The 24,724-nt window shown below is 38.2% G+C and overlaps 2 protein-coding genes, 1 long non-coding RNA gene and 1 pseudogene across 7 annotated transcripts in view; 2 read left to right on the top strand and 2 right to left on the bottom strand.

Annotated features, from left to right (window-relative positions):
• LOC117070326 overlaps positions 1–15,483 on the top strand; it is a 22,837-nt pseudogene extending 7,354 nt beyond the window's left edge.
• LOC117070328 (A disintegrin and metalloproteinase with thrombospondin motifs 7-like) overlaps positions 1–24,724 on the bottom strand; it is a 684,711-nt gene that overhangs the window by 67,638 nt on the left and 592,349 nt on the right.
• LOC117070332 lies at positions 4,320–6,542 on the bottom strand. Its single transcript, XR_004431878.1, has 3 exons — positions 6,435–6,542; positions 5,518–5,627; positions 4,320–4,970 (listed from the first exon to the last, which is right to left on the bottom strand). It is a non-coding gene; the product is annotated as an uncharacterized LOC117070332 (long non-coding RNA).
• Positions 6,598–9,990, top strand: LOC117070327 (stabilizer of axonemal microtubules 1-like). 5 transcript variants are annotated; one of them, XR_004431867.1, is made up of 3 exons: positions 6,614–6,753; positions 6,861–7,114; positions 9,346–9,480. XR_004431867.1 is itself a non-coding variant. In XM_033189284.1 (2 exons), exons 1-2 carry the CDS (start codon positions 6,701–6,703, stop codon positions 9,527–9,529), a joined length of 237 nt encoding a protein of 78 aa, XP_033045175.1. In that variant the 5' UTR covers positions 6,598–6,700; the 3' UTR covers positions 9,530–9,990. The 5 variants fall into 5 exon arrangements, 1 of the variants encoding a protein (XP_033045175.1); XR_004431868.1 differs by having other exon boundaries at positions 6,615–6,753; positions 6,960–7,114; XM_033189284.1 differs by lacking the exon at positions 6,861–7,114 and having other exon boundaries at positions 6,598–6,753; positions 9,346–9,990.

The raw sequence follows: 24,724 nt of genomic DNA, 5'->3' as shown, positions 1-24,724 counted from the left end.
AAAATGAGTGTGTCCCTAAGCAATATATCATGTAGAGTGACAAGTTTTAAGCCCTCTATAAAACTCATACTTACTATATTATACTGTCACTTTTTCTCTGCTCGATATTGTTTTCCTGAGATTCACCCATATTGATGTAATTCATTCATTTTTATTACTGTAGGACTCCACTTCACAAATCTACCACATCCATTCATCCATTGTATTACCAGAGGACACGGAGACGGATTCCAGTTTTCTGTAACTATTACTGAGCTGATATGAACAGTTGTGGGTCTCTTGTACACTCCCTACCAGTAGAATTTCTGAGTTATTAAATCTGCACATCCTCAACCTAACTTGGTATTTCCGGATTATTTTCCAAATACTTGGACTGATCCACAGTGGAATATTACTTTTTTTGATTCATAACCTCAACAGCTGATATTGCTTGACTTTATTTTTTAAGATGGGTGATAAATAGCATCTCATGGTTTTAATTTACATTTCTCCTATTATTAATGGGATTAAGTATCCTTTTACAAGTTTCTTGTATTGGCCATTTAACATTTCTTTTCTGTGAACTGCCTATACAAGGCTTTTGTCCACCTTTCTACTGGTTGTAATACAGATTTATTTTGTTTTGGATAAGAGTTATTTGTAGTCTCTGAATTATAGTCCTTTGTCAATTACATCTGTGTTATTAATATTTTTCACAGTTACCAGGCTTGTTTTTTCCATTTCTTTCTGGCATATTTGATAAGCATGTTCTTAATTTTAAGTAGTTTACTGACCTTTTATAAAATAGTTTGCACATTTTTGTCTTAAGAAATCTTCCTTTACAGTCATAAAAATATTAGCCCGTATTATTTTCTAAAAGCTTTATAGTTTTGCTTTTAAATAAAAATATCTTAACTGTGCAATTGATTTGTGTGTGGTGTTAATAGAGGTCCAATTTTTTTTCCCACATGGATAACCAATTGCCCAAGAACCATTTGAAAGGTTCATCTTTTTTTTTTTTTTTTTGAGACGGAGTCTCACTCTGTTGCCCAGGCTGGAGTGCAGTGGCACACCTCAGCTCACTGCAAGCTCTGCCTCCCGGGTTCATGCCATTCTCCTGCCTCAGCCTCCCAAGCAGCTGGGACTACAGGGACGCACTACCATGCCCGGCTAATTTTTTTATATTTTTAGTAGAGACGGGGTTTCACCGTGTTAGCAAGGATGGTCTCTATCCTCTGACCTGGTGATCTGCCTGCCTCGGCCTTCCAAAGTGCTGGAATTATAGGCGTGAGTCACCGCGCCCGGCTGAAAGGTTCATCTTTTTCCCACAGATCTGAAATGTCAGCCTACTATTCTAGGCCGACTATTCTGAGCCATCCAGTCAATTTCATGCCTCAGTCAATTCCAGGCCACAGGTTACAACACATCAATACATTCATAGTAAGTCTTGCCAGTGGGTAAGACATATTTCCATACCCTACTCTTCTTTAGTTGTGTCCCAGCTATTAATTGGTTTATTTGCTCTTCTGTATATATTTTAAAATCAGCATATCAAGTTGAAATTTTTAAATATCTGTTGGAATTTTTACTGGAATTCCTGAATCTATAGATCAATATTTTTAAAATGTCATTTAAAAAATACTGAGTCAGCCAATACATACATATGGCATATCCTTCCATTTATTTAAGTTTTCTCCAATATCTCGTAGGTGGTGGTGGTGGTGGTGTTTTTGTTACTTTTTAAGAGATAGGGTCTTGTGCTATCCACCAGGCTGGAGTGCAGTTGCTGTCACAGCTCACTGCGGCCTCAAACTCCGGGTTTCATGCAATTGTCCTGCCTCAGTTTCCTAAGTAGCTTGGATTATAGGCATGAGCCACCATGCCCAGCACAGGTACATTTATTATGCTATTTAAATGGTTTATGTTTTTAAATAGATAATTTAAATATTATCTATTTATTGCTCACATATACTTCTTTTCAACAGTTTTCACATCCTGAAACCTGCCAAATTGTTACTAATATCCTAGCAATTTATCTACATTTTTGTTTTCTTCCTTTCCAAAATTCACTTTTTATTTTTCTTTCCAGCTTTATCACTGCAACTAGAACCTCCAGTACAACCTAAAGGAGAAGTTATAACACAATGAGCAGAAGGGTGTGATGGCCATTCTTCCTTTATTCCTGGCTATGAATAGAAAAGTTTTTTTAACACTTCATCATTGAGCTCAATCTTCATTTTAGGTTTTTTATAAATATCCCACATCAGATTACAGAAGTTCTCTTCTGTAACTATGTTGCAAAGAGGTTTTATCACAATAGATGTTGAATTTTACTACGTCTTTATTATCTGTTGAAATGATCATGATTTTCTTCCTTTAATCTATTAATATAGTGAAATTACATGTTAAACCAATCTTACATTCCGTGGGACAAACTCGATTTGGATATGAATAATCATCTTTTTATAGTATGCTGAATTCTGTTTCTTAATGAGGATTATAATTTTTGCATCCATAATCATAAGGTTGGTATATAATTCTCCTGTCTTGTATTATCCTTAACAGACTTTTGGTATCAAAGTTACGCTATCTTCATATGATTTGGAGAATACTGCCGATTGTTGGGTTTTTCTCTGCTATATTTTGAAATGGTTTAAGTAGGACTGAAATTATTCCTTGAATGTTTGGCAGAACTAGAGAGTTAAACCATCTGGGTCTTTTCTTTATGGAAAGATTTTTGCCAACCAATTCAATTCTTTTTTTTTTTTTTTTTTTTTGAGATGGAGTCTCACTCAGTCGCCCAGGCTGGAGCGCAGTGGTGCGATATCGGCTCACTGCAAGCTCCGCCTCCCGGGTTTACGCCATTCTCCTGCCTCAGTCTCCGGAGTAGCTGGGACTACAGGCGCCCACCATCTCCCCCGGCTAGTTTTTTGTATTTTTAGTAGAGACGGGGTTTCATCAATTTCTTAAATGACTATAGAATGATTCAAGTTTCCTATTTCTTCTTGACTCCATTTTAGTAAGTTATGTTTTCCAGACAATTTTCCAGTTTAGCACTTTTAAGTTTACTGGCACAGAGTTGTTCATTATATCCTATTAATACCTTATTAAGTTCTGTAGCATTTTTCTTTCCTGGTATCACTTATATCTGCCTCCTCTCTTTTCTTCTTGATCATCTTGCTGGTATTTTGTCATTGTATTACTCTTCTTTAAAGTCATTCATTCAAAAATATTTATTTATATATACTATGCTTTGTATATGTCCAAAGTACAGTGAGCCACATTAGGAACATTAGCAGGTCAAAAGTGTCAAATGTTCCTCAACAATGTCAATGAAAAACAAAACAAAAACGTTTCCTAGTCAAGATAATCAAAAATTATCTATATTGCTAGCAACTGTTTCAATTAATAACTTTATATTTTTAGAGCAACTTTACAGAAAAATCAACTGAAGGTTCCCACATACTCTCTCCTTCCACCCACACAGTTTCCCCTATTATATCTATCTTGTATTAGTATATGGTGTGATACACTTGTTACAACTGATGAACCAATATTGATGCATTATGATTAATTAAAGTCCATAGTTTACATTAGGGTTCACTCTTTGTGTTTGTTAGCTGGGTTAATCTTTTCCAAAAACAAACTTCTGGCTATTCATTGATCCTTTCTATAAAATGTGTTTACTATTTCATTAATTTATGCTTTACTATTTCTTTTCATCTACTTATTTTAGAGTTATTGTACCTTCTCTAAATTCTCAAGTGGGGAAAATATAAGCATTTCATTATTTCACTCAACCTAGTTTTTTTCAGCCTCCTCTAGATAGTATCTTGGGCCAGCTTCCCTCCCAACCCACACATCAATTCCCAAATCGACCTTCAACTCTACTGGGTGTACTCTGTGGATTCAATTTTGCTTCTCCATCTCCTCTTCTCTTTGTTCTCTGTCACCTGATAAGCCCTATTGATCATATCCTAAATTCATTATGGAAACGAATACATCTTTATTTTTCTACTGCCAAGTAAATTATTCTAAGCCCTTTCAAGTCGTAGCTACAAATAAAGATCTCTTTAATTTTATTTCCTCAAACACTATTTTCAGCCTAGGTGTGGTGGGCTCACACCTGTAATTCTAGCACTTTGGGAAGTCAAGGCAGGAGGACTGCTTGAGCCCAGGAGTTCAAGATCAGCCTGGTGAACATGGCAAAACCCTGTCTCCACAAAAAATTAGCCATGTGTGTTTGTGTGCACCTGTAGTCCCAGGTACCCAAGAGGAGGAGGTGGGAGGATCACCTGAGCCCAAGAGGGCGAGGTTGCAGTGAGCCGTGCATGATCACACCACTGCACTCTAGCCTGGGCAACAGAAAGAGATCCTGTCTCAAAAACAAAAATCAAAACCCACTATTTTCATCACAATCCTCAGGCACAAGCAGCTTTCCTTTGATATTTAGGTTACCTTTTAAGGTCTTCTATAATCTATTCTCCCTGCCAGTATGTTTTCTCTGTCACTAGCCTCTAGGCAAATGCTCCACTCAAATAAAGCACAACACACAAGTTAGCCTTTATCCGTGTTATTTCCGACCACCTGGTAGTTTTCCTGTCTTCTCCTCAAACCACCCAACTCATTCACCTACAAAGAATCTCTGTTTCACTGTGAAATCTTCCAAAATTGTGTATCATTTGCTTGTTGCAAAAACTCACTTTTGCACTTATAAAATATTAATATAAAGCAATACAAAGCAATATAGAACTAACTATTTTCTCATCAGCAATTTAATCTTGCAAAATGGATTGGCAGCTTTTAGATGCAAGAACAATGTTTTATACCCTTTTGGATCGCTAAAGAACACAGGAAATGGTTCATTACATTGTTGACAGCTAATACTGAAATGCGACGAGTATTTATAAAATAAGAACATACCTTGCCCGCTAGGCGGCTGGAGATGATTCCACTGCTAGATATAAGACAGTCAGTCAGAGTAGTTTTTCCTGTTAAAATAAAATAGGCACATTAATTCAAATCCATGTCTTTCTTAAAAGGGGTCATGGATCATACCTATAGATTTAAAATCTGGTCAGAAGAATTGGTTTAGTAAAGATTTTCAATTTACTTATGCTAGGTGACAAAAGACAAAAGAGATTTATTAGACTTTTGAACAGAATATCATCTAGAAGGACACAGATGCTAGCACTCTATATTGCTGTAATCTTATCTCCAACCCTGTGGATCTAATCACCCTCATCTGAAAAGTTGTCAAGCAACTTAAAGCCATCTCAAAAACAAAAATTTCAAGTTCTGGTTTAAAAAACAACATGACATACTATAAAGAAGAATGCTACTCACTAGGTAACTGTGTTCATTTCAAACGATTTATAGCAAGGCAGGCTTCCCCAACATCACAGAAAACTTTTAAGGGAAAGAAGACTTGCTTCTTAGCAAACACCACTCTCAGCTGCCCACAGCTTCACTCCACTGAGACATACAGAGACATACCTCCCTTATTTATCAAAACAAGCTCTTAAAAAGGATTCTTACCATGGTCAACGTGAGCCAAAACACAAATATTCCTGATGTTGGCAGTGTTTTTCTGGAGATGAATCATCTTATCCAAACTGTTGAGCACCATGGTTGCTTATTTCCTGTGACTAAAAATTAAGTAAGTATTAGCCCAGAGGCTAAAGGTCGGGGCAAAAGAAAAAAATAATAAACGCTAGGAGGTGGCAAGGCTTCTCAAACCCCTTAAACTAAGAACCCAGTGAATGTTTATTGATGAGACACACCACCTAGGCCTAAGTCCCGTTCGAGCACTGAAGTCAATATCCTAGCACGATTATACTTAAGGAGTTTGCTTATCCTTCCGGATCCGAAGGCTGCGATGAATCACGCAGTTCGAAGGGGCTGGGTGCACAGTGACACCAGTAACCCTGCCGGAGGAGGAGTACTCTGGTAAACTTCTCCAGGCCAATGGCCACGTACAGGAAGTGTTGCATGCAGGAGGCTGAGAAGATGCTGAAAAGATGCTCCCTTTCTCTCTTCAGTCTTCCCCCAAGTCCCTCATTCTGACATTCTCGCTAGTCCTCGCGCGAGGTCGAATACCCAGCTTTATTCCTGCCCACGGAGCCCGAACAAAGTTTTGGGTCACGTGCTTATTATCCAAGCAGGTGCACTGTCGGCCTTTCATTCCTTTCTAAATAAACAGGAAAAACGTCTACTCTACATGCCCTTCATTTCTGCAGGGTCCCGGATTCGTTCTCTTTGAGGATCCCGGGTCCACATAGACAGGCCACGCCCGGGCCCCAGACTGGAAGTCACACTCCGGGGACCGCCGCTCCCAGCCCGCGCTCGGCCCCAGCCCTGGTTTCCGCCTCAGAGCCGCAGCGAGCGGGGTCCTCCAGCACCGCCCAGAGGCTGGCCGAGGAAGATGCCAGTCCCCAGCGCGAACTCGCACTCACCGGCGGCAGCAGCCCCACGAGCCCAGCTTCTCCTCTCGGGTCGCAGCCACACCAAGAGCTTCCGAAACGCAAAGATCTCTGTGGATCCGGCACGCCAGCGCACCAGGGGGCGGGGCCGGCTGACGCTCGACCTTTCACCCGCGCGTCTCTGACGCCACCGGAAGCCGGCACCCGGTCTTTTGCCAGGCATCCCTCTGTTGCCTCGACTTCGGCGGGCGCTGTGGGAGTGGAGAAGCCGCACGTGCTGAGGCGCGGTGAAGGAAGGCATGGGAGGCAAGAGCATGAGGAGCTGGTGTCTGTGTCAGATTTGTACCTGCGGGTAAGACCTGGCTGGTGTAGTGGCGGGCCGGGGCTTGGGAGCCGACCTAGGGCCTACGTGCAGGGAGCCGGCTCCTCGGGAACCCTGAGAATGGCCGTCCCCCGCAGATCAAGGGACGAGGACGCAGCGACATCCCCACTTATCCCGCTCCACGAATACTCGCTCCGCACCCGCCGGCTACCTGGGGGTAAAACATTTCTTCGTAGCCCCTGAGACTCCCAATCAAGGATGCAAAGTAAAATGCCACCCAGGCCGGGTAAATAATATATGTGAAGCAGCGACGGGATATAATAAGACTGATGAGTAGTGGGATGTGATCCGACTGGGAGAATGCATTTCCACGTCATCCCCCACCACAAAGGTAAGAAAGAACGGTGCTGAAGGCCCTGAGTCTGCAACCCATATCACACTTTCTTTCATCTGCTTTCTGTCCTCCCAGCCAGACCATATTCCCATTCCCGTACAGGCAGCAGTTCCTTGGGATCCGCCTGACTGAAAAGGCAGTACAGTAGTCCCCACCCTGAAACCTAGAATCCAACTGAGTCCTGCCTAACAAACTTCCATCACCTAGAAACAGTCTTCTCCTTCCTCAGCTTCACTGTTGCCCCAGGGATTAGATCATTAGTTGCTAAGTAAATATGAACGTGTCAATCCCTTCCTATTTGGAATCCCCTTCAAAGAAAACACCTGCATGTTGATGGAAAGCAGTTTTTTTGATAGTCTCATAATAAACACAGTTTGTAACTTTGGGTGTATGAATCTGCAGACTGGTGTGCAGGAGAAAATTTTTACTTTTTTCCTAATTTACATTCAATGCAAGTTCCTTTCTCATTCAACTGTTAGGAAATTCAGTCTTCATTATGTTGAGGGCTACCCTTGGAATGGTGTGATTTTACTTTTTCTTTGTTTTTGGTTGTGGTTGTTTTGTTTTTTAAGGGTTTTATTTTTATTTTTTGATAATGCAATAAATACACAAGAGGTGTCATAAAAATCCATAATACTGTAAAATATCTATAATATTATAAAACACCTTCATAATTCTATCTTCCACAGATAACAAATGTTCTTTAAGACTTGTTTTACATGTGCATTGATTTTTTTTTTTTTTTTTTTTGAGACAGAGTCTCACTCTTTCGCCAGGCTGCAGTGCAGTGGCGTAATCTCAGCTCACTGCAATCTCCGCTTCCTGGGTTCAAGCAATTCTTCTGCCTCAGCCTCTTGAGTAGCTGGGATTACAGGCTCATGCCACCACACTCAGTTAATTTTGGTATTTTTAGTAGATCTCCTGACCTCGTGATCCACCTGCCTCGGCCTCCCAAAGTGCTAGGATTACAGGCATGAGCCACTGCGCCTGGCCTGCATCGATTTTATTTTTTTTAAACAAAAAGGAGAATATTCAGAGCATACTATTCTACAATCCAGTTTTTTACTATTTGCAATCTCACCATCTTCCAGTGACCATGCATAAAGGTCACCCTCATTCTCTTAAATAACTGTATACTATTAGCTTATATGATATATTGGTCAAGGTTATTATGGATAACATAACCTCCTTTCGTTAGTTTAGGCAAAAAGGAATTTATTAAGGAGTGTATACATATATATATATATATATAGTTCACTTGGAAGAACCTAAGAAATCATTTTAAAAATAAGCTTCCAGGAAAAACTTCCAAAAATTTTACCACAGAACAGGACTGACAAGAGGCCACAGCCTCTGCCATAATCAGAAAATTGCAACAGAGCTGTAGACTCCAGAATCACTCGTCTCTTCCATGGTCAAGAAGCTGCCAAGTTAGAAAACCAGCTCACAAATCAAGATGCCACCTAACAATTTCTAACTCCAATCTCTTGTTGCCTCTATTACGTTCATGCAAGCAAAATAAATGTTGTGCCTTGACTCTCTCCTTATGTAGCTCTGTTCTGAGTCAAAGTATCATGTGAATACATGTAGCAGGTGAAACCTAATTTGTATGTGAAACCTTTCTGCAAGAGCCTGGGAAATTCCCTATTAGTTTTTCAGCTTCTATAGTGTAACAAGACACTAAATTGTTATGAGACACTTAATTGCTGTGCTTCCACCACATAGGGATAGACCATTATTTATAGATTGTTTTTGTAAACACCATTACAGAGGAAACAGTTTTTGGGTTTTTTTTGTTTTTGTTTTTGTTTTTTTTGAAACTGAGTCTTGCTGGGTCACCCAGGCTCCAGTGCAGTGGCACGATCTTGGCTCACTGCAAGCTCTGCCTCCCGGGTTCACGCTATTCCCCTGCCTTAGCCTCTGGAGTAGCTGGGACTAGAGGCACCCGCCACCAAGCCCAGCTAATTTTTTTTTTTGTATTTTTAGTAGAGACGGGCTTTCACCCTGTTAGTCAGAATGATCTCGATCTCGACTTTGTGATCCGCCCACCTCAGCCTCCCAAAGTGCTAGGATTACAGGCATGAGCCACTGCACCCAGCCCAGTTTTTGGTTTTTCAGTAAAGCTCTAGAATTTAGAAACTGTGAGTTTATTGGAGGTCTCTGATTAAAATGCAATTACAACACAAAATGTTTTTTGAGGTTAATCTTTCCATTGATTTTTTGCACAGGCGACATCATTGTCCACATGGAATCACAAGGATTTATGAAAATTCTGGGGTATTGTGCCCCACAACTGAGTATTTGGAAAAATATCCTATGTATGACAATGTTCTTCCAGCTCAGAGTCTTAAACCCAAGCAAGAAATTCGAGCATGCCGTGGTAAAATGGAAGGAATAACTACATTTAAGTAAATATTTAGTAACTATTTGCTTTATTTATTTTTCTCCCAACTCTTCTGGTGTCTATTAATAAAGTTTTCTAGCTATTTAAATTACTGTTTAGTTGATTTCAGTTGAACCAGTTTAATAGGCAACAGACTAGTTAAGTCACGACTTGAAAAAAAAAAACAGAAAAATACGAATTAAGTTAGGCTGACAAAGTGTGAGAAGAAAAAAGGGATATAAAAAGTTCTATTTTTTTTTAACTTCCTAAAATATCTCATATTTATCTACTTTCCACTGTTACCACCACCTAGACCAGGGTGTCGTGTCTTTTGGCTTCACTGGGCCACATTGGCAGAAGAATTGTCTTGGGCCACAGGTAAAATACAATAACACCAATCATAGCTGATGAGCTAAAAAAGAAAAAAAAAAATCACAAGAAAATCTCATAATGTTTTAAGAAACTTTATGAATTTGTGTTGGACCTCATTCAAAGCCGTCCTGGGCCACATGCAGCCCATAGGCTGCAGGTTGAACAAGCTTGACCTAGAGGAATGCAGTCGCTTTCTAAGTATAATATCTGAATCTACTCTAGTTTTTGCAGTTTGATCTGTTTTCAATACAGCCTTCCCAAATGCAAACCAAATCCTATCACTTTTCTGCTTAAAATACTCTTAAACTTTCCCATTGTGTTTAACACAAACCAGAATCCTTATCAAAACCATGTGGAGGCATGGTTTGCTCACTACTTAATTCTCTAATTCATTTTCACTGTAGTGCCCTTTTCACTTTTATGCTCCATCCCATGGGCCATTTTTTATTTATTTGGAAAGTGCCAGGTTTCCTTGTCTCAGGGTCTTCCAAGATACTATTTTCCCTACCTGCAATTTTCCTTCCCTCTCTTAGCTAATGCTCATTCAATCTGCAGATCTCAACTAAATTATCACTTGAGTAAGCCTTCTCTGACACTTCATCCAGTTTTCAGATTAGGTAAAATTCTTCTATGTAAGCTCCCAAAGCACCTTCCTGTTATTTATCGTTAGGTTGGTTTCAGTGTTTCATGAAAGCAGGAACTAAGTCTATTGTTATCTCAGCATTCTATTTTTAGAAAACTAATACAATGCCTACTAGCACATAGTAGGTACCCAATATTTGTTCAGTGAGTGATGAAAAAAAATCCTCTTAAATCTGTACTTTTCATTTGAACTTACCTTTTTTGATCTCTCTGTATTTTTGTCAGGTAGATTACATATTATATTTACTCATTATTTTATTTGAACTGTTAATGTATATACTATATTCAAGGTACAATCCTAGTGTTAAGTATAAAAATGTCAATAAGTTTGTGAACCCCAAATATCTGAGATAGGTCTCAGTTAATTTAGGAAGTTTATTTTGCCAAGGTTGAGGGTGCGTGCTGGTGACACAGCCTCAAGAGGTCCCAATAATATGTGCCCAAGGTGGTCAGAGCACAGTTTGGTTTTATACGTTTTAGGGAGACACACGTCAATCAACATATACGTTAGATGAATATTGGTTCGTTCCAGAAGGGCGGGACAAATTCGAAACTGGGAGTGAGCTTGCAGGTCATAGGTAGATAAGAGACAAATGGTTGCATTCTTTTGAGTTTCTGATGAGCTTCTCCAAAGGAAGCAATCAGATATGCATTTATCTCAGTGAGCAGAGGGGTGACTTTGAAGAGAATGGGAGACAGGTTTGTCCTAAGCAGTTCCCAGCTTCACTTTTCCCCTTAGCTTAGTGGTTTTGGGGCCCCAAGATTTATCTTCCTTTCACAAGTTGAAGTTCCTGCTTCCTAGTGACTTGTACATCATATTTCTATAATTTAGAGTTTTAAAAATGCTCTGTAACAGCTTTAGATTTTGGTGTTTTTTTTTTTTAGTTATTATTATACTTTAAACTTTCAAACTTTTAGTCTAATATTTCTATTTTTAACATTTCAGGCATTCCTTGCAGTAATAATACTTTGGTGACTCCAGTTACTTGTGTAGGTGTATGGCTCTTCCACAGATGGAAGATTTTATTAGTCCTCAGATTTTGGTATGCAGTAGTGCCATCTAGAAGTGTTACAATTGCAGATTCCAGATCTCCATCTAAAAGAGCCAGTAGATAATAGAGTGGGTCTCAGGAAACTGCATTTTTAACCAGCATTGCTAGTGATTCTGTTGCCACTGATTCAGTGCAGTAGGTCAGGAACTGGACTGCTCACTGAGGATGACATGGAACATAAAACAGAGACAGTCTTTGCTTTACTGTTGTTTATAGTCTTGTGGGAAAGTCCAGATATGAAAATATCAGATAAATAACTAAGATAATTATGGATTATAATAAGTGAGATGAGGAAATTCAATAACTGGTTGAGACTGATTAAATGGGAATGGTTGCTCTTTTTTCTTCACTTTATTAATATTTCTTTCTTGATGCCTTAATGGTTCATATTAGAGATTTGAAATAAATTTTACAATATTTGTGTTTATTGAACAAAGATTTTGCTTTTAACCAGTTCTAAATGTAGAAATTGAGAAAATTTAATCTGGCATATCTTTCTTTTAAAAGGCAATTGCTTTTCAATTCTGAATTTCCCCAGTTGACTTATTCAAATAAGCGTTAATAATTAAAAAAAAAAGCGAGAAATGTCCCAAAGGTCCAAATATACCAATAAAACTAAAATATTCATTTCTTAAATTGTCATCTCTTCACTTAGTACGACATTAGATCTCTTCTTTATATTTTCACTGGGAAACTAGCAGTATTTCTAAGAGTCATAATCTAGGAGCTTGAAACTCTTGCTTGACTCCTTCATGTTGACTGTGTTGACTATGCAGTAGAAAGTGGATTTATCTGTACAAAAAAAGAAGCATTCTGTACCTTTGTATAGTACAGGAAGTGACTGTGTAAAGAGGTGTCTGAACTTGTACAAGATTTTGGATCCTTTATAGCAGTACTGTTGTAGCTCACTTAGATGACTGCCAGAGTTGGCAGGAAGCCTGCCCTGAAGGAGTAGGATTCTAGACACATCAGATGTTTCAGGATATATCAGATGAATAAGACTGCATTCACCCTCTACTACTACATAGAAAGCGGCTTTGGGTTTGGAGGTATACTTTCTAACACTTAACTAGTCTAACCAGAGAAACTGAGAGTTCTAAACTTTTGCTTTGCTTTTCCCTTCCTGATTCTCTCACTTCCTGACTGCATTTTAGCCTATTCCCCTCTAGTTAGTATTTGGGAAGAGCAAAGAACAACTGACATGTCTTGGGAGGCAGAGGTATGTGATTTCTACTACTCTTTATTCATTAAATAAAAAATTATTAAGCATTTATTAAACATCACTATACTAGACACCTGGGATATAGTGGTGGCCAAAAGCAATCATGATCTCTGTGCTGACAGATGTTGCAACCTATTAGAGATGGCAATCAAAAACATTACTCAGAGTAAGTCTAAAATTGCAACAGTGATAAGATCTATGAAGGATAGGCACAGGTACCTTGACATCCAGAACAAGAGTTTGACTTTATCAGGAAAATAAGAAAAATAAATCAAAACCTGAAGGATGTTAAATTAGCTGGATTAAGGGGGGAAGGAAATGCATTCCAAGCAGAGAGAAAGAGAGTAGCATGTAGCAGGAAGGAGCATGGAAAGGAGAAAAGTATCAAAGAGGGCCAGCTGGAGCAGAGAAAGCAAGAGGAAGCATGGTGAGAGCTGAGGCTAGTGAAGGAGACCAGGCAGAGCCTTTAAGCCATGTTCAGTGTTGTCTATGTCCTTACGGTAATAATAAGCCACGAAGGTTTTTCTGCTTTGTTTTTTGGTAGAAGGTGAAGTTGGGGAGGAAGGAAGTTAAGGAAGAGGCTAGGGAGATAAGGGCAAGAATGACCTGATCAGATTTACATGGGAAAGAATTACTCAGGTGCCATGTGGAGCAAAGATTGGAGGGAGAACTAGAGTGGATGTGGGTAAATGAGTTTTGAAAGTTATTAAAGTGATTCAAATGAGCTGTTGCAAAAACTTTGCATATTATGGTAGTGGCAGATGTGGAGAAAAGTGGTTAGATTTGAGAGAGATTTATGAGGCAAAATTGACAGTAGTTGATGATGGACTAGATAGGGGAGAGAATTGAGGTATGAAGGGTGAGTCCTAGATCTCTGACTATGTGTCTGAAGCGATGGTGATAGCGTTCACTTAAATAGAGAACAAGCAAAAAGGACCACATTTATTAAGGGGAAATAACGAGTTGATTTGGGACATATTAAGTTTTGAGTTGCCATTGAATATCCAAGAGACCATCATAGATGCTGGTATGGAGCTCAGAGAAGAGGTCTAAGCGGAGATGTAAATTTGACGGTTATTTCAATCTAGGTAGTAATCAAAGCTGTGGGAGTAGAAGAGTTATCCTCAGGAGTGAACAGTGGATGAAAAGAAGTATGTGGAGGTAGGTCCAAGTCTTGAGGAATGCTAACATGTATTTAATGACTGAGTAAAGGTGATGAAGTTGCATAGGAGACTGGCAAGAAATAATAAGGAAGTCAGGAAGAGAAAGTTTCCTAGAAACACACAGTGTGGACAATAATGTCAGTTACTGCTGGAGAGGTCAAGTAAGATGAGGACTAAAAATGTTCGATGAATTTAATCACATGGAAGACATGGTGAACCTTAGAGCTGTATTAGGGAAGTGGCAATGCTGGAAACCAGATTGAAATGAATTGGAGTGGGTGATAAAACAGTTAATTAGTCTAAGAAGTTATGTTGTGAATAGAAGAATTCAGTGAGGGGTTTGGGTTCTTTGGAGAACTTACAGACATATGCAACAAATATTGATTAATACAAGATAGTTTAGTCACAAAATGAGTGATGTGCCAATAGAGTCCAGAAGAAAAAAGCAATCCATGAAGTCTTGGGGTAGTAACAGTAGTGGCTACCATATTGATCTTACTATGTACCAAGCAGTTTTAAAAGCGTGTGTGTATATCCTTAAAAACAACTCTGTGAAATAGAAGATATTATTGTCCCATATAATATATAAAGAAACTGGGGCATAAACAGGTTAATGAAGTTATCCAAGGTCTTGCAACTAGTAAATGACAGAGCCAGGATTTGGACGTAGGCGGTCTGATCAGTCTAAGTTTGTGTTCTCCATTCCTCAGTTTTTACCTCAGTGTCTACAGTACTACCTCTGTCACATAATGTTATATAGCGCCCAGGTTGGCTGCATTACCAGCTGGCATCCATCCATGACAAGGAATTCTGGGAGATCCAAAGATGAGGAACATTCACATCTATAATCTGAATGTGATTTATGTCAAAAGACCAGAGTTACTAATCATTTAACAATAAGCAAGAAAACAGCGTGAATTCAAAAAGAAGAAAGTGTGCCAAAATTGTTTGCTGGAGACTTTAAGTAGGATGAATAAGGACTTTGACAAAGTGGACTCAGGGGGAATATATTTTTTAAACTTTTCAGGTTTAGTAAATTTTACCTGAAATTTTCTTCCAGGTTAGAAAAAAATCAATTACTTGAGGATATTGTTTACTGAAGATCCAATTAACCGGGATCTATTGTAATGATGTTTTCAAAACTAGGATTTTTGATATATTTACTTTTCTCAAGATGTTTAGTCACTGGATAGGACCTTATGAAAATTCATTTACTTCTTTCAAGTAGTTTATCAACTATTACCATTTTAATATCTTCTCAGACTTTCCAAGTAAAAAAAAGCCTTGACATTTTCCATACTTCATTGAAATAATTAGAAATAAAAGAACTTGTGAGGCTATGTTTCAAATTTATATATTTCAGGTTGGATTATCATCCTTATGAAATAGTTAAACAGCCTCGCCATGTGCCAGAAGAATATAAACCAAAACAAGGGAAGATTGATCTTGGTACTACCTACAAATGGGATTTTAATTCGTACAAAGTGCAGCCTGTGGCAATAGTCTGGCCTTTGGAGAGACAACAAGTTAAAAAAGGAAAGTTGGACACTGTCCCAACTTATAAAGGTAACTTGCCATTTCATAAATGAAGGAGCCAAAAAACTAAAATTAACTCAGCTTTAACATCTAATATCAAATTATAACTTTGATGCGCTGCCAAACTTAGACTCCATGGCTTAGGAAAGAACATTTCTCTCTTTGGCAAAATAGTATTGTATAGTAACAAAAGAAAATAGACCATTTGTTTGATTGAGAGGTAAAAGACCCACATTCCCATCCAAATTCATCTACTTTATTAGTTTTCGCTGTCTCAAAACATGAAAAACAAAGGATGCCATTAAACAGGCATTATGTCACATTTGTCACTTCATGTCACATTTAGTTGGCATTGTTATTTTCTTCCCATCCTAGAAAAAGTTGAAATGCTTCCGAGAGTATTGGGATCTTTGAGGTCAAATAAATAGCAATGCTTTTCTCCATTCAAGTCCTGAATCAACCTATAAAGCAAAAGAGTTATCAGATGGAGAAGCAAAATGTTACTTTTACACTGATAAAGGACAAAATAGAGAATGAAGGTTTCATCTGTAAGCAGGCAATTCCTGATACTGAACCTCAGAATTAGATAGGCTTATCGACCCCATGATAGACAGTGCCAAATGGGGTCCTGCTCCTCTAAGAATTCTGGCATAGTGAAAGAGTGAGAATACTTTCTCTTTGCAGGCAACTGACTTAGAGGAGTACGAGTTGAGCCATGTATGTTTTTCTTTCCAGAAACCTGTTTTTTTGTTGTGGTTGTTTTTGGGTTTTTTTGAGACAGAGTCTTGTTCTGTTGCCCAGGCTAGCATGCAATGGCATGATCTTGGCCCCCTGCAACCTCCACCTCCTGGGTTAAAGCAATTATCCCACCTTAGCCTCCCAAGTAGCTGGGATTACAGGTGCACACCACCACACCCAGCTAATTTTTTGTATTTTTAGTAGAGATGGTGTTTCACCATGTTGGCCAGGCTAGTCACGAACTCCTGACCTCAAGTGATCCACCCACCTCGACCTCCCAAAGTGCTGGGATCAAAGGCGTGAGCCACTGCGTCTAGTACAAAAACCTGATTTTAAAATATTCTAGTACTTTTGAGGAGTGGGGTCTTTGTTTTTTTAAAATAGGCTTTTTTTCCCCCCCAAAATGGAGGCTTACTCTGTTGCCCAGGCTGGAGTACAGTGGTGCAGTCCTGGCTTGCTACAACCTCTTTCTCCTGGGTTCAGGCAATTCTCCTGCCTCAGCCTCCTGAGTAGCTGGGATTACAGGCATCCGCCACCACACCTGGCTAATTTTTGTACTTTTAGTAGAGATAGGGTTTCACCATGTTGGCCAGGCTGGTCTCGAACTCCTGACCTGAAGTGATCCACCCACCTCAGCCTCCCAAAGTGCTGGGATTACAGGTGTGACCACTGCACCTGGCCTAAAAATAGGCTATTTTAGGCTTATTTTGATTTTGATTTATGATAGTAGGTATTATTTTTATATCTTTTTATTAATAATGTAATTACATATATAGGATTACATTTTTCCATTGGTTATGTAAAATAGCTGAATGGATATGTCCTAATATAAAACACTTTTGTAAGAGTGATACCATCAATAATCAAAGTAACGATTCATACTTCATTTAGGTAATAGTTAAATGCATACTTTTTCTTTAAATTTCATGCCTACCTGTTCAATGAGTAACTAAAGTGCAGGATATCAATATACTTTCATCTATAAACCTACCCATTAGGGAGGTCAAGAAAATGTTTTTTCTGTTTTCTTAAATCTTTGAGCACATAACATACTACACAAAGAACAAATTGTGAAGACTATGTGAATGTTGAAGAAGTATAATTAAATGTAGCATAGAGCAATTGCTGATATAGATTGATATGCACAGGAGAAAATGTACTTGTAAAATTTGACATAAAGAATAATTGATGAAGAAGAATTTGGTCTTTTTTCATTTGTTTGTTTTTTGAGATGGAGTCTTGCTGTGTCACCCAGGCTAGAGTGTAGTAGCACGATCTCAACTCACTGCAACGTCTGCCTCCCGGGTTCAAGCAATTCTCCTGCCTCAGCCTCCTGAGTAGCTAGGATTACAGGCACGAGCCACCACGCCCGGCTAATTTTTATATTTTTAGTAGAGACAGAGTTTTACCATGTTGGTCATGCTGGTCTTGAACTCCTCACCTTGCGATTCGCCTGCCTCGGTCTCCCAAAGTGCTGGGATTACAGGCATGAGCCATGATATTTGGTCTCTTATACAATCATATTAAAATTTTCTTTTTTTTCTACAAGATCCATAAGAAATATACCAGTAATACTGTTGTCCCCTGATGCTGGGAACATGTACACACAACACATGCACACACTTATACCAACACTACTAGCTTTCCATGACCTGAGTTTCCTGTAGATTCCGATACTTCCACTCCTATGGTTATAGTTCAAGGATAAGGAATTTTGAGTTCCTCTGGCATTCTCACTACTGAACTTTCTTAGTCAGCAAAGGTGATATTTTGTATTTCAGGTTTTCAGGCATGAGACAACAAAAACACTAAGAGCCAAGGTTCTACTTCCATACTCTGTATGATTGTACTGCAGGTTTTGTAGATAACCTATTTAAGAACAATTCTACAGCTGAAGAGAAGTCACAGTGGGAAGATACTCTCACTCTCCTCCTTTGGGAGGCCAAGGTGGGTGAATCACAGGGTCAGCAGTTCAAGACCAGCCTGGCCAACATGGTGAAACCTCATCTCAACTAAAAATACAAAAAATTAGTAGGCGTGATGGTAGGTGCCTGTAATGCCAGCTACTCAGGAGTCTGAGGCAGGAGAATCTCTTGAACCTGGAAGGTGGAATTGCAGTGCACCAAGAACGCACCACTGCACTCCAGCCTGGGCAACAGTGCATTACTCTGTCTCAAAAAAAAAAAAAAGTATTTGAAATAAATGAAAATAGAGTCACAACATACCAAAACTTCTGGAATGTGGCAAAAGCAGGGTTAAGAGGAAAGTTTATAGTGCTAAATGCCTATACCAAAAAGATAGAAATAGCTCAAATTAACAACCTAACCTTGCAGCTAAAAGTACTAGCAACGTAATAACAAACTAAACCCAAAGCTAACAGAAGAAATAATTACAATCAGAGCAGAACTGAATGAAATGGAGACCCCCCAAAACCATTCAAAGGATCAGTGAAGCAAAAAGTTCATTTTTGAAAAGATAAACAAGATGGATAAACCACTAGCTAAATTAACAAAAAAAGACATCGAAATAAGTACAATCAAAAATTACGAAAGTGACATCACAGTTGATCCCACAGAAATACAAAAGATGCTCAGAGAATATTATGAACACTTCTATGTACACAAATTAGAAAGTCTAGAGGAAATGGATAAATTCCTGGAAACACAAATTCCCAAGATTGAACCAGGAAGAAACAAATCCTGAGCAGATCAATAATGAGTAAGGAAATTGAATCAGTGAAAAAAAAAAAAAAAAAAAAAGAGCCCTGTACCAAATGGGTTCACAGCTGACTTCTACCAGACATAGAAAGAACAGCTGGTACCAACCCTACTGAAAGTACTCCAAAAAATTGAGGATGAGGGACTACTTCCTGGCTCACTCTGTGAAACTAGTATGATCCTGATACCAAAATTTGACAAAAACACAAAAAAGAAAACTACAGACCATTGTACCTGAATACAGATGCAAAAATCCTCAGAAAATACTAGCACACCAAATCCAGCAGCACATCAAAAAGTTAATTCACCACAGTCAAGTGGGTTTTACTCCTGGGATGCAAGGATTGTCCCACATATGCAAATCAATCAATGTGATTCACCACATAAACAGAACTAAAAACAAAAATCATATGATCATCTCAGTAGATGCAGAAAAAGCATTTGATAAAATCCAACATCCCATCATGATAAAAACGCAAAAAAACTAGGCATTAAAGGAACATACCTCAAAATAATAAGAGCCATCTATTACAAACCCACAGCCAACATCATACTGAATGGACAAAAAACTGGAAGCATTCCCTTTGAGAACTGGAACAAGACAAGGATGCCCACTCTTATCACTCATATTTAACATAGTGTTGGAAATGCTAGTGCTGGAAATTATGTGTCTTCACTGACAATGTAATTTGTACCTGGGAAACCCTAAAGATTCTACCAAAAGACTCTTAGACCTAATAAATGAATTCAGCAAAGTCTGAGGATAAAAAAATCAGTGCACAAAAATCAGTAGCATTTCTATACACCAGTAATCTTCAAGCTGGGAATCAAATCAAGAACATAATCCTGTTTACAATAGCCACACTCACAGTACCTGGGCATACATCTAATGAAGGAGGTGAAGGATCTCTGTAAGGAGAAGGAAATAATAAACTATAAAAATGGAAAAGCATTCTATGATCATGGATAGGAAGATGCAATATCTTTAAAATGTCATACTACGCAAAACAATCTACAAATTACCAATATAATTATTATTATTTTTTTTTTTTTTTTGCAGAATTAGAGAAAAACTATTCTAAAATTTGTGTGGAACCCAAAAAGAGCCTGAATAGCCAAGGCAATCCTAAACAAAAAGAATAAAGCCAGAGACATTACATCTCCCAACTTCAAACTGTACTATAAAGCTACACTAACCAAAACAGCATGGTACTGGTACAAAAATAGACCAATGGAACAGAATGGAGACCCCTGAAATTCAGCCAGACACCTACAACCACCTGATCACCAACAAAATTGGCAAAAATAAACAATGGGGAAAGGACTCCGTATTCCATAAATGATGCTGGAAAAACTGGCTAACCATATGCAGAAGGATGAAACTGGACTCCTACCTCTCACTGTATACCAAAATTAACTCAAGATGGAGTAAAGGCGGCCGGGCGCGGTGGCTGAAGCCTGTAATCCCAGCACTTTGGGAGGCCGAGATGGGTGGATCACGAGGTCAGGAGATTGAGACCATCCTGGTCTACACGGTGAAACCCCGTCTCTACTAAAAAAAAAATACAAAAAACTAGCCGGGCGACGAGGCGGGCGCTTGTAGTCCCAGCTACTCGGGAGGCTGAGGCAGGAGAATGGCGGGAACCCAGGAGGCGGAGCTTGCAGTGAGCCGAGATCGCGCCACTGCACTCCAGCCTGGGCAACAGAGCTAGACTCCGTCTCAAAAAAAAAAAAGAAAAAAAAAAAAGATGGAGTAAAGGCTTAAATGTGAGACCCCAAACTATAAAAATCCTAAAAGAAAACCTAGGAAATACTCTTCTAGACATTGCCTTAGGCAAAGAATTTATATTTTAAGTGCTCAAAAGCAAATGCAATAAAAACTGACACATGGGTCTTAAACTAGAGAATTTCTGCACAGGAAGAAAAACTATCAACAAAGTTACAAACAAGTTACATAATAGAAAATATTCACAAACTATGCATCCAACAAAGGACTAATATCCAGAATCTATAACTAAGTTAAATAAATCAACAAGAAAAGATAACATTAAAAGATAGGCAAAGCACGTGAGAAGACAGTTCTTGAAAGAAAACATACAAGTAACCAACAAACACATGAAAATATTTTCAACATCACTTATCATCAGAGAGATGTAAATGAAAACCACAATGAGATACCATCTCATACCAGTCAGAATGGCAATTATTTAAAAAATAAAAATAAATGTTAAAAAAATGATGCTGGTGAGGGTCCAAAGAAAATGGAACACTTATGTACTGTTGGTGGGAATACAAATTAGTCCAGCCCCTTTGGAAAGCAGTTTGGAGATTACTCAAAGAACTAAAGGTAGAATTAGCATTCAGCCAAGCAGTCTCATTACTGGGTATATAACCAATGAAAAATAAATCATTCTGTCTGCACTTGTGTGTTCATTGTAGCACTTTTCACAATAGCAAAGACATGGAATCAACACAGGTGCCCATCAATGGTGAATCATAAAGAAAATGCAGTATATATACACAATGGAATACTGTGCAGCCACAGTAAATAAAACCATGTTATTTTCAAGAACAAGGATACAACTGGAGGTCATTATTCTAAGCACTTTAACACAGAAACAGAAAACCAAATACTGAATGTTCACACAAGTGGGAGCTAAACATGGACACAAAGATGGAAACAATAAACACTGGAGATTCCAAAAGGAGAGAGGGAGGGGAGCATGCAAAGGTTGAACAACTACCTGCTGGGTACTGTGTTCACTAATCGGATGATGGAATCATTAGAAGCCTAAACCTCAGCATCACGTAATATACCCACGTGATAAACCTTCACATATAATCCCTGAATCTGAAATACAAATAAATGAAATAAATGGTATGGGGAAAACTGAGTATCCACATGTGAAGGAATGAAATTGGAGCCTTATTCCATAAACAAAAATCAATTCAAAGTGAATTGAAGTCTTAAACACAAGACCTGAAACCATAAAATTCCTAGAAGAAACCATGGGAAATGTCCTTGACTTTGACCTTGCCAGTGGTTTTTGGATTTGACTCCCAAAACACAGGTAACAAAAGTAAAAATAGACAAATGGGTTCATCCAAACTAAAAAGCGTCTGTACAGCAAGGAAACAATCAACAAAAGGAAATTGGAACCTATGAATTGGCAGAAAATATAAGCAAACCATGTATCACATAAGGGGTTAATATTTTTAAAAATAAGGAAGACAACTTAATAGCAAAAAAAAAGGGGGGGGATTAAAAATTGACCAAGGTACCTGAATAAATATTTTTTCCAAAGAATACATACAAATGGCCAATAGATACATGAAAAGATACTCAACCAATCACCAGAAAAATGCAAATCAAAACCACAATGAGATATCTCACACCTGTTAGGATGTCTGTTATAGAGAAGATAAAAGATAGCAAGTGTTGGTGAGGATGTGGAGAAAAAGCAATCCTTGTACTCTGTTGGTTTGAATGTAAATTGGTATAGCTATATGGAAAACAATATGAAGTTTTCTCAAAAAATTAAACATGGAATTTTCATGTGATCCAGCAACTTCTCTGGTGTATATTCAAAGGAAATGAAATCAGTATCTTGAAGAAATATCTTCACTTTTATTTATTGCAGCATTATTCACAATAATATAGATAAGAAACAACGTAAATGTGCATCAATGAATGAATAAATGTGATGTGTAATATTTGTATGAACATATATATAGTACATATATATTATGTAATATACATAATGATGTATAAATAAATCTAAAACAGTTGAATACATAGAAGCAGAAGATAGAATGATGGTTACCAGGCGCAGGGAAGTGGGGGAAATGGGGATATATTGGACAAGAGGTATCAAGTTGAAGTTGTATAGGATGAGTAAATCTAGAGATCTAATGTACAGCGTCATGACTATAATTAATAATACTATACTATATACTAGAAATTTGCTGAGAATAGATTTCAGGTGCTCCACACACACACGCACAGACACACACATGCACACACACACAGGTTACTGTGTGGAGATGAATATGTTTCTCACTTTAGTAATCATTTTACTGTGTGTGTATACACGTTAAAAACCAAGTACATTTTAAATATATACAGTGTTTATTTAAAAATAAAATTGACTCTATAAAAAGAAACTTTATAATTGAGAATTTAAAAAGCAATAGCATGAACAGTGAAATTGCCATACTAGACACCAAAATGAGATCTCCTCAGGGGAAGACATTATTTACTACAAAAATAGTGGAGGAAACAGTGCTTCAAGAATTTATATACTTGGTAAATTATCACTTCAGGCCAGGCTGGGAATGCATCAGACACTAGTTGGTATTGATATGTAGAAAGAGGAGGGAGATTCTGAAAACTGGTATGAAATGAATAAAAAAGCATAGAATCAGAAAAAAACAGTTATTCAGTAGACATAGTGAGGACCAGAAATTTTCAGGGATGAGAGATTGGGCTGTAATTCTATGAAGGTAGATTGAGATAAGTTTGGGAAGAACCTTGAGTGCCAGGCTGAGGGGACTTGACATAAGTATAGATTTTTTAAAATCTTCTTTGAAGGACATCAGACAGCTGTAGAAGCAAAATACAAAAATTTCAGAGAGCTAGGAGCCCTTCCTCAGTGAGTTGATATGGCCAGCCATTTACTTCTCTGGGAACACTTGTCAAGTCCTAGGCCTGTGCTGAGGATTGAGCTTGGCATAAGCAGATAAACTCTAGTAGAGGAAAAAGAAAGCAGTGGAACACTTGAATTTGGGCTGACAGGACTAATTGAAATCTAGAAGAGCCCCAGATACATGGCTGGTTTTCAATGTGAGACATTCACTGAGTGTTTGTAAGGGAGGGGGTATGGTGTGCTGGGAGACTAGGCCAGAAAAATTCCAGAGGAATATCCCAGTCTTTTTTGGGAGTAAATGCTTAGGAGACAAAGCTCCACTAGAATGAGGGTCTTACTACAAACACACCTCGAGTCTTGTTCTTGAGACATTTGAAACTAGAGTAACTAACTGAAGGTGCCATTGAGCACTGATCTAGCTCAGATTCTGGTAAGAATGAGGTGATCTCCCCCATATACTAACATAGGAAAGAGTAAACTGTCTCCTGTTGAAAATAACCTTGATTTTAGTTTTTATGATTCTCTTATACACAACATCCAGCACATAGTAAAATGTTATGAGGCCTATGAAGAATCAGGAGGTGTACTTGAAGAGATAATGGTCAAGACTTTTCCAAAATTGAAAGAATCAGCCCACAGATTCAAGAAGCTCAGCAAACTCCAAAATAAACACATAGGAAACCATCCTAGACAACTATTGTCAAACTTCTGAAAACCAAGTAAAGATAAATTCTTAAAAGTAGGAAGTGAAAAACTATTCATTATCTACAAAAAGAAAAAGTTATATCTGACTTTTAAACAGAATGATATGTGACTTTTCAACACAAACTATGGAAGTTAAATGGCAATGATATGACACTTTAAACGTGCTAAAGGTGTGAGAAGGATCTAGAATTTTAAAGCCAGCAAACCTGAGAATTGTATATCTAGTAAAAATAGCCTTGAAAAGTTAAAGCCAAGTAAAAATGTTTTCAGACAAAAAAAGAAAAAGCTGAGATACCTACTACAGAAAGTGTTAAAGGGCATTCTTCAGTTAAAAGGAAACTTATTCCAGATAGAAGCATGAAATGTAGGAAGGGATGAAGCACACAGAAAGGGTAAATATGTGGGTAAATATAAAATAATATTGACAACTT

The sequence above is a fragment of the Trachypithecus francoisi genome, unplaced genomic scaffold, assembly GCF_009764315.1.
Source record: "Trachypithecus francoisi isolate TF-2019V2 unplaced genomic scaffold, Tfra_2.0 Lachesis_group3, whole genome shotgun sequence".
Lineage (NCBI taxonomy): Eukaryota > Metazoa > Chordata > Mammalia > Primates > Cercopithecidae > Trachypithecus > Trachypithecus francoisi.
Note: the sequence above shows the minus strand (reverse complement) of the source record. Positions and strands in the feature narration are given on the sequence as shown.

What these genes read in the sequence shown, in the direction of transcription:
- LOC117070327 (XM_033189284.1), top strand. Translation starts at nt 6,701, where the DNA reads ATGGGAGGCAAGAGCATGAGGAGCTGGTGTCTGTGTCAGATTTGTACC. An exon ending in TGTCAGATTTGTACCTGCGG is followed by an intron (nt 6,754 to 9,345) that starts GTAAGACCTGGC and finishes TTTTTTGCACAG; the next exon opens with GCGACATCATTGTCCACATG.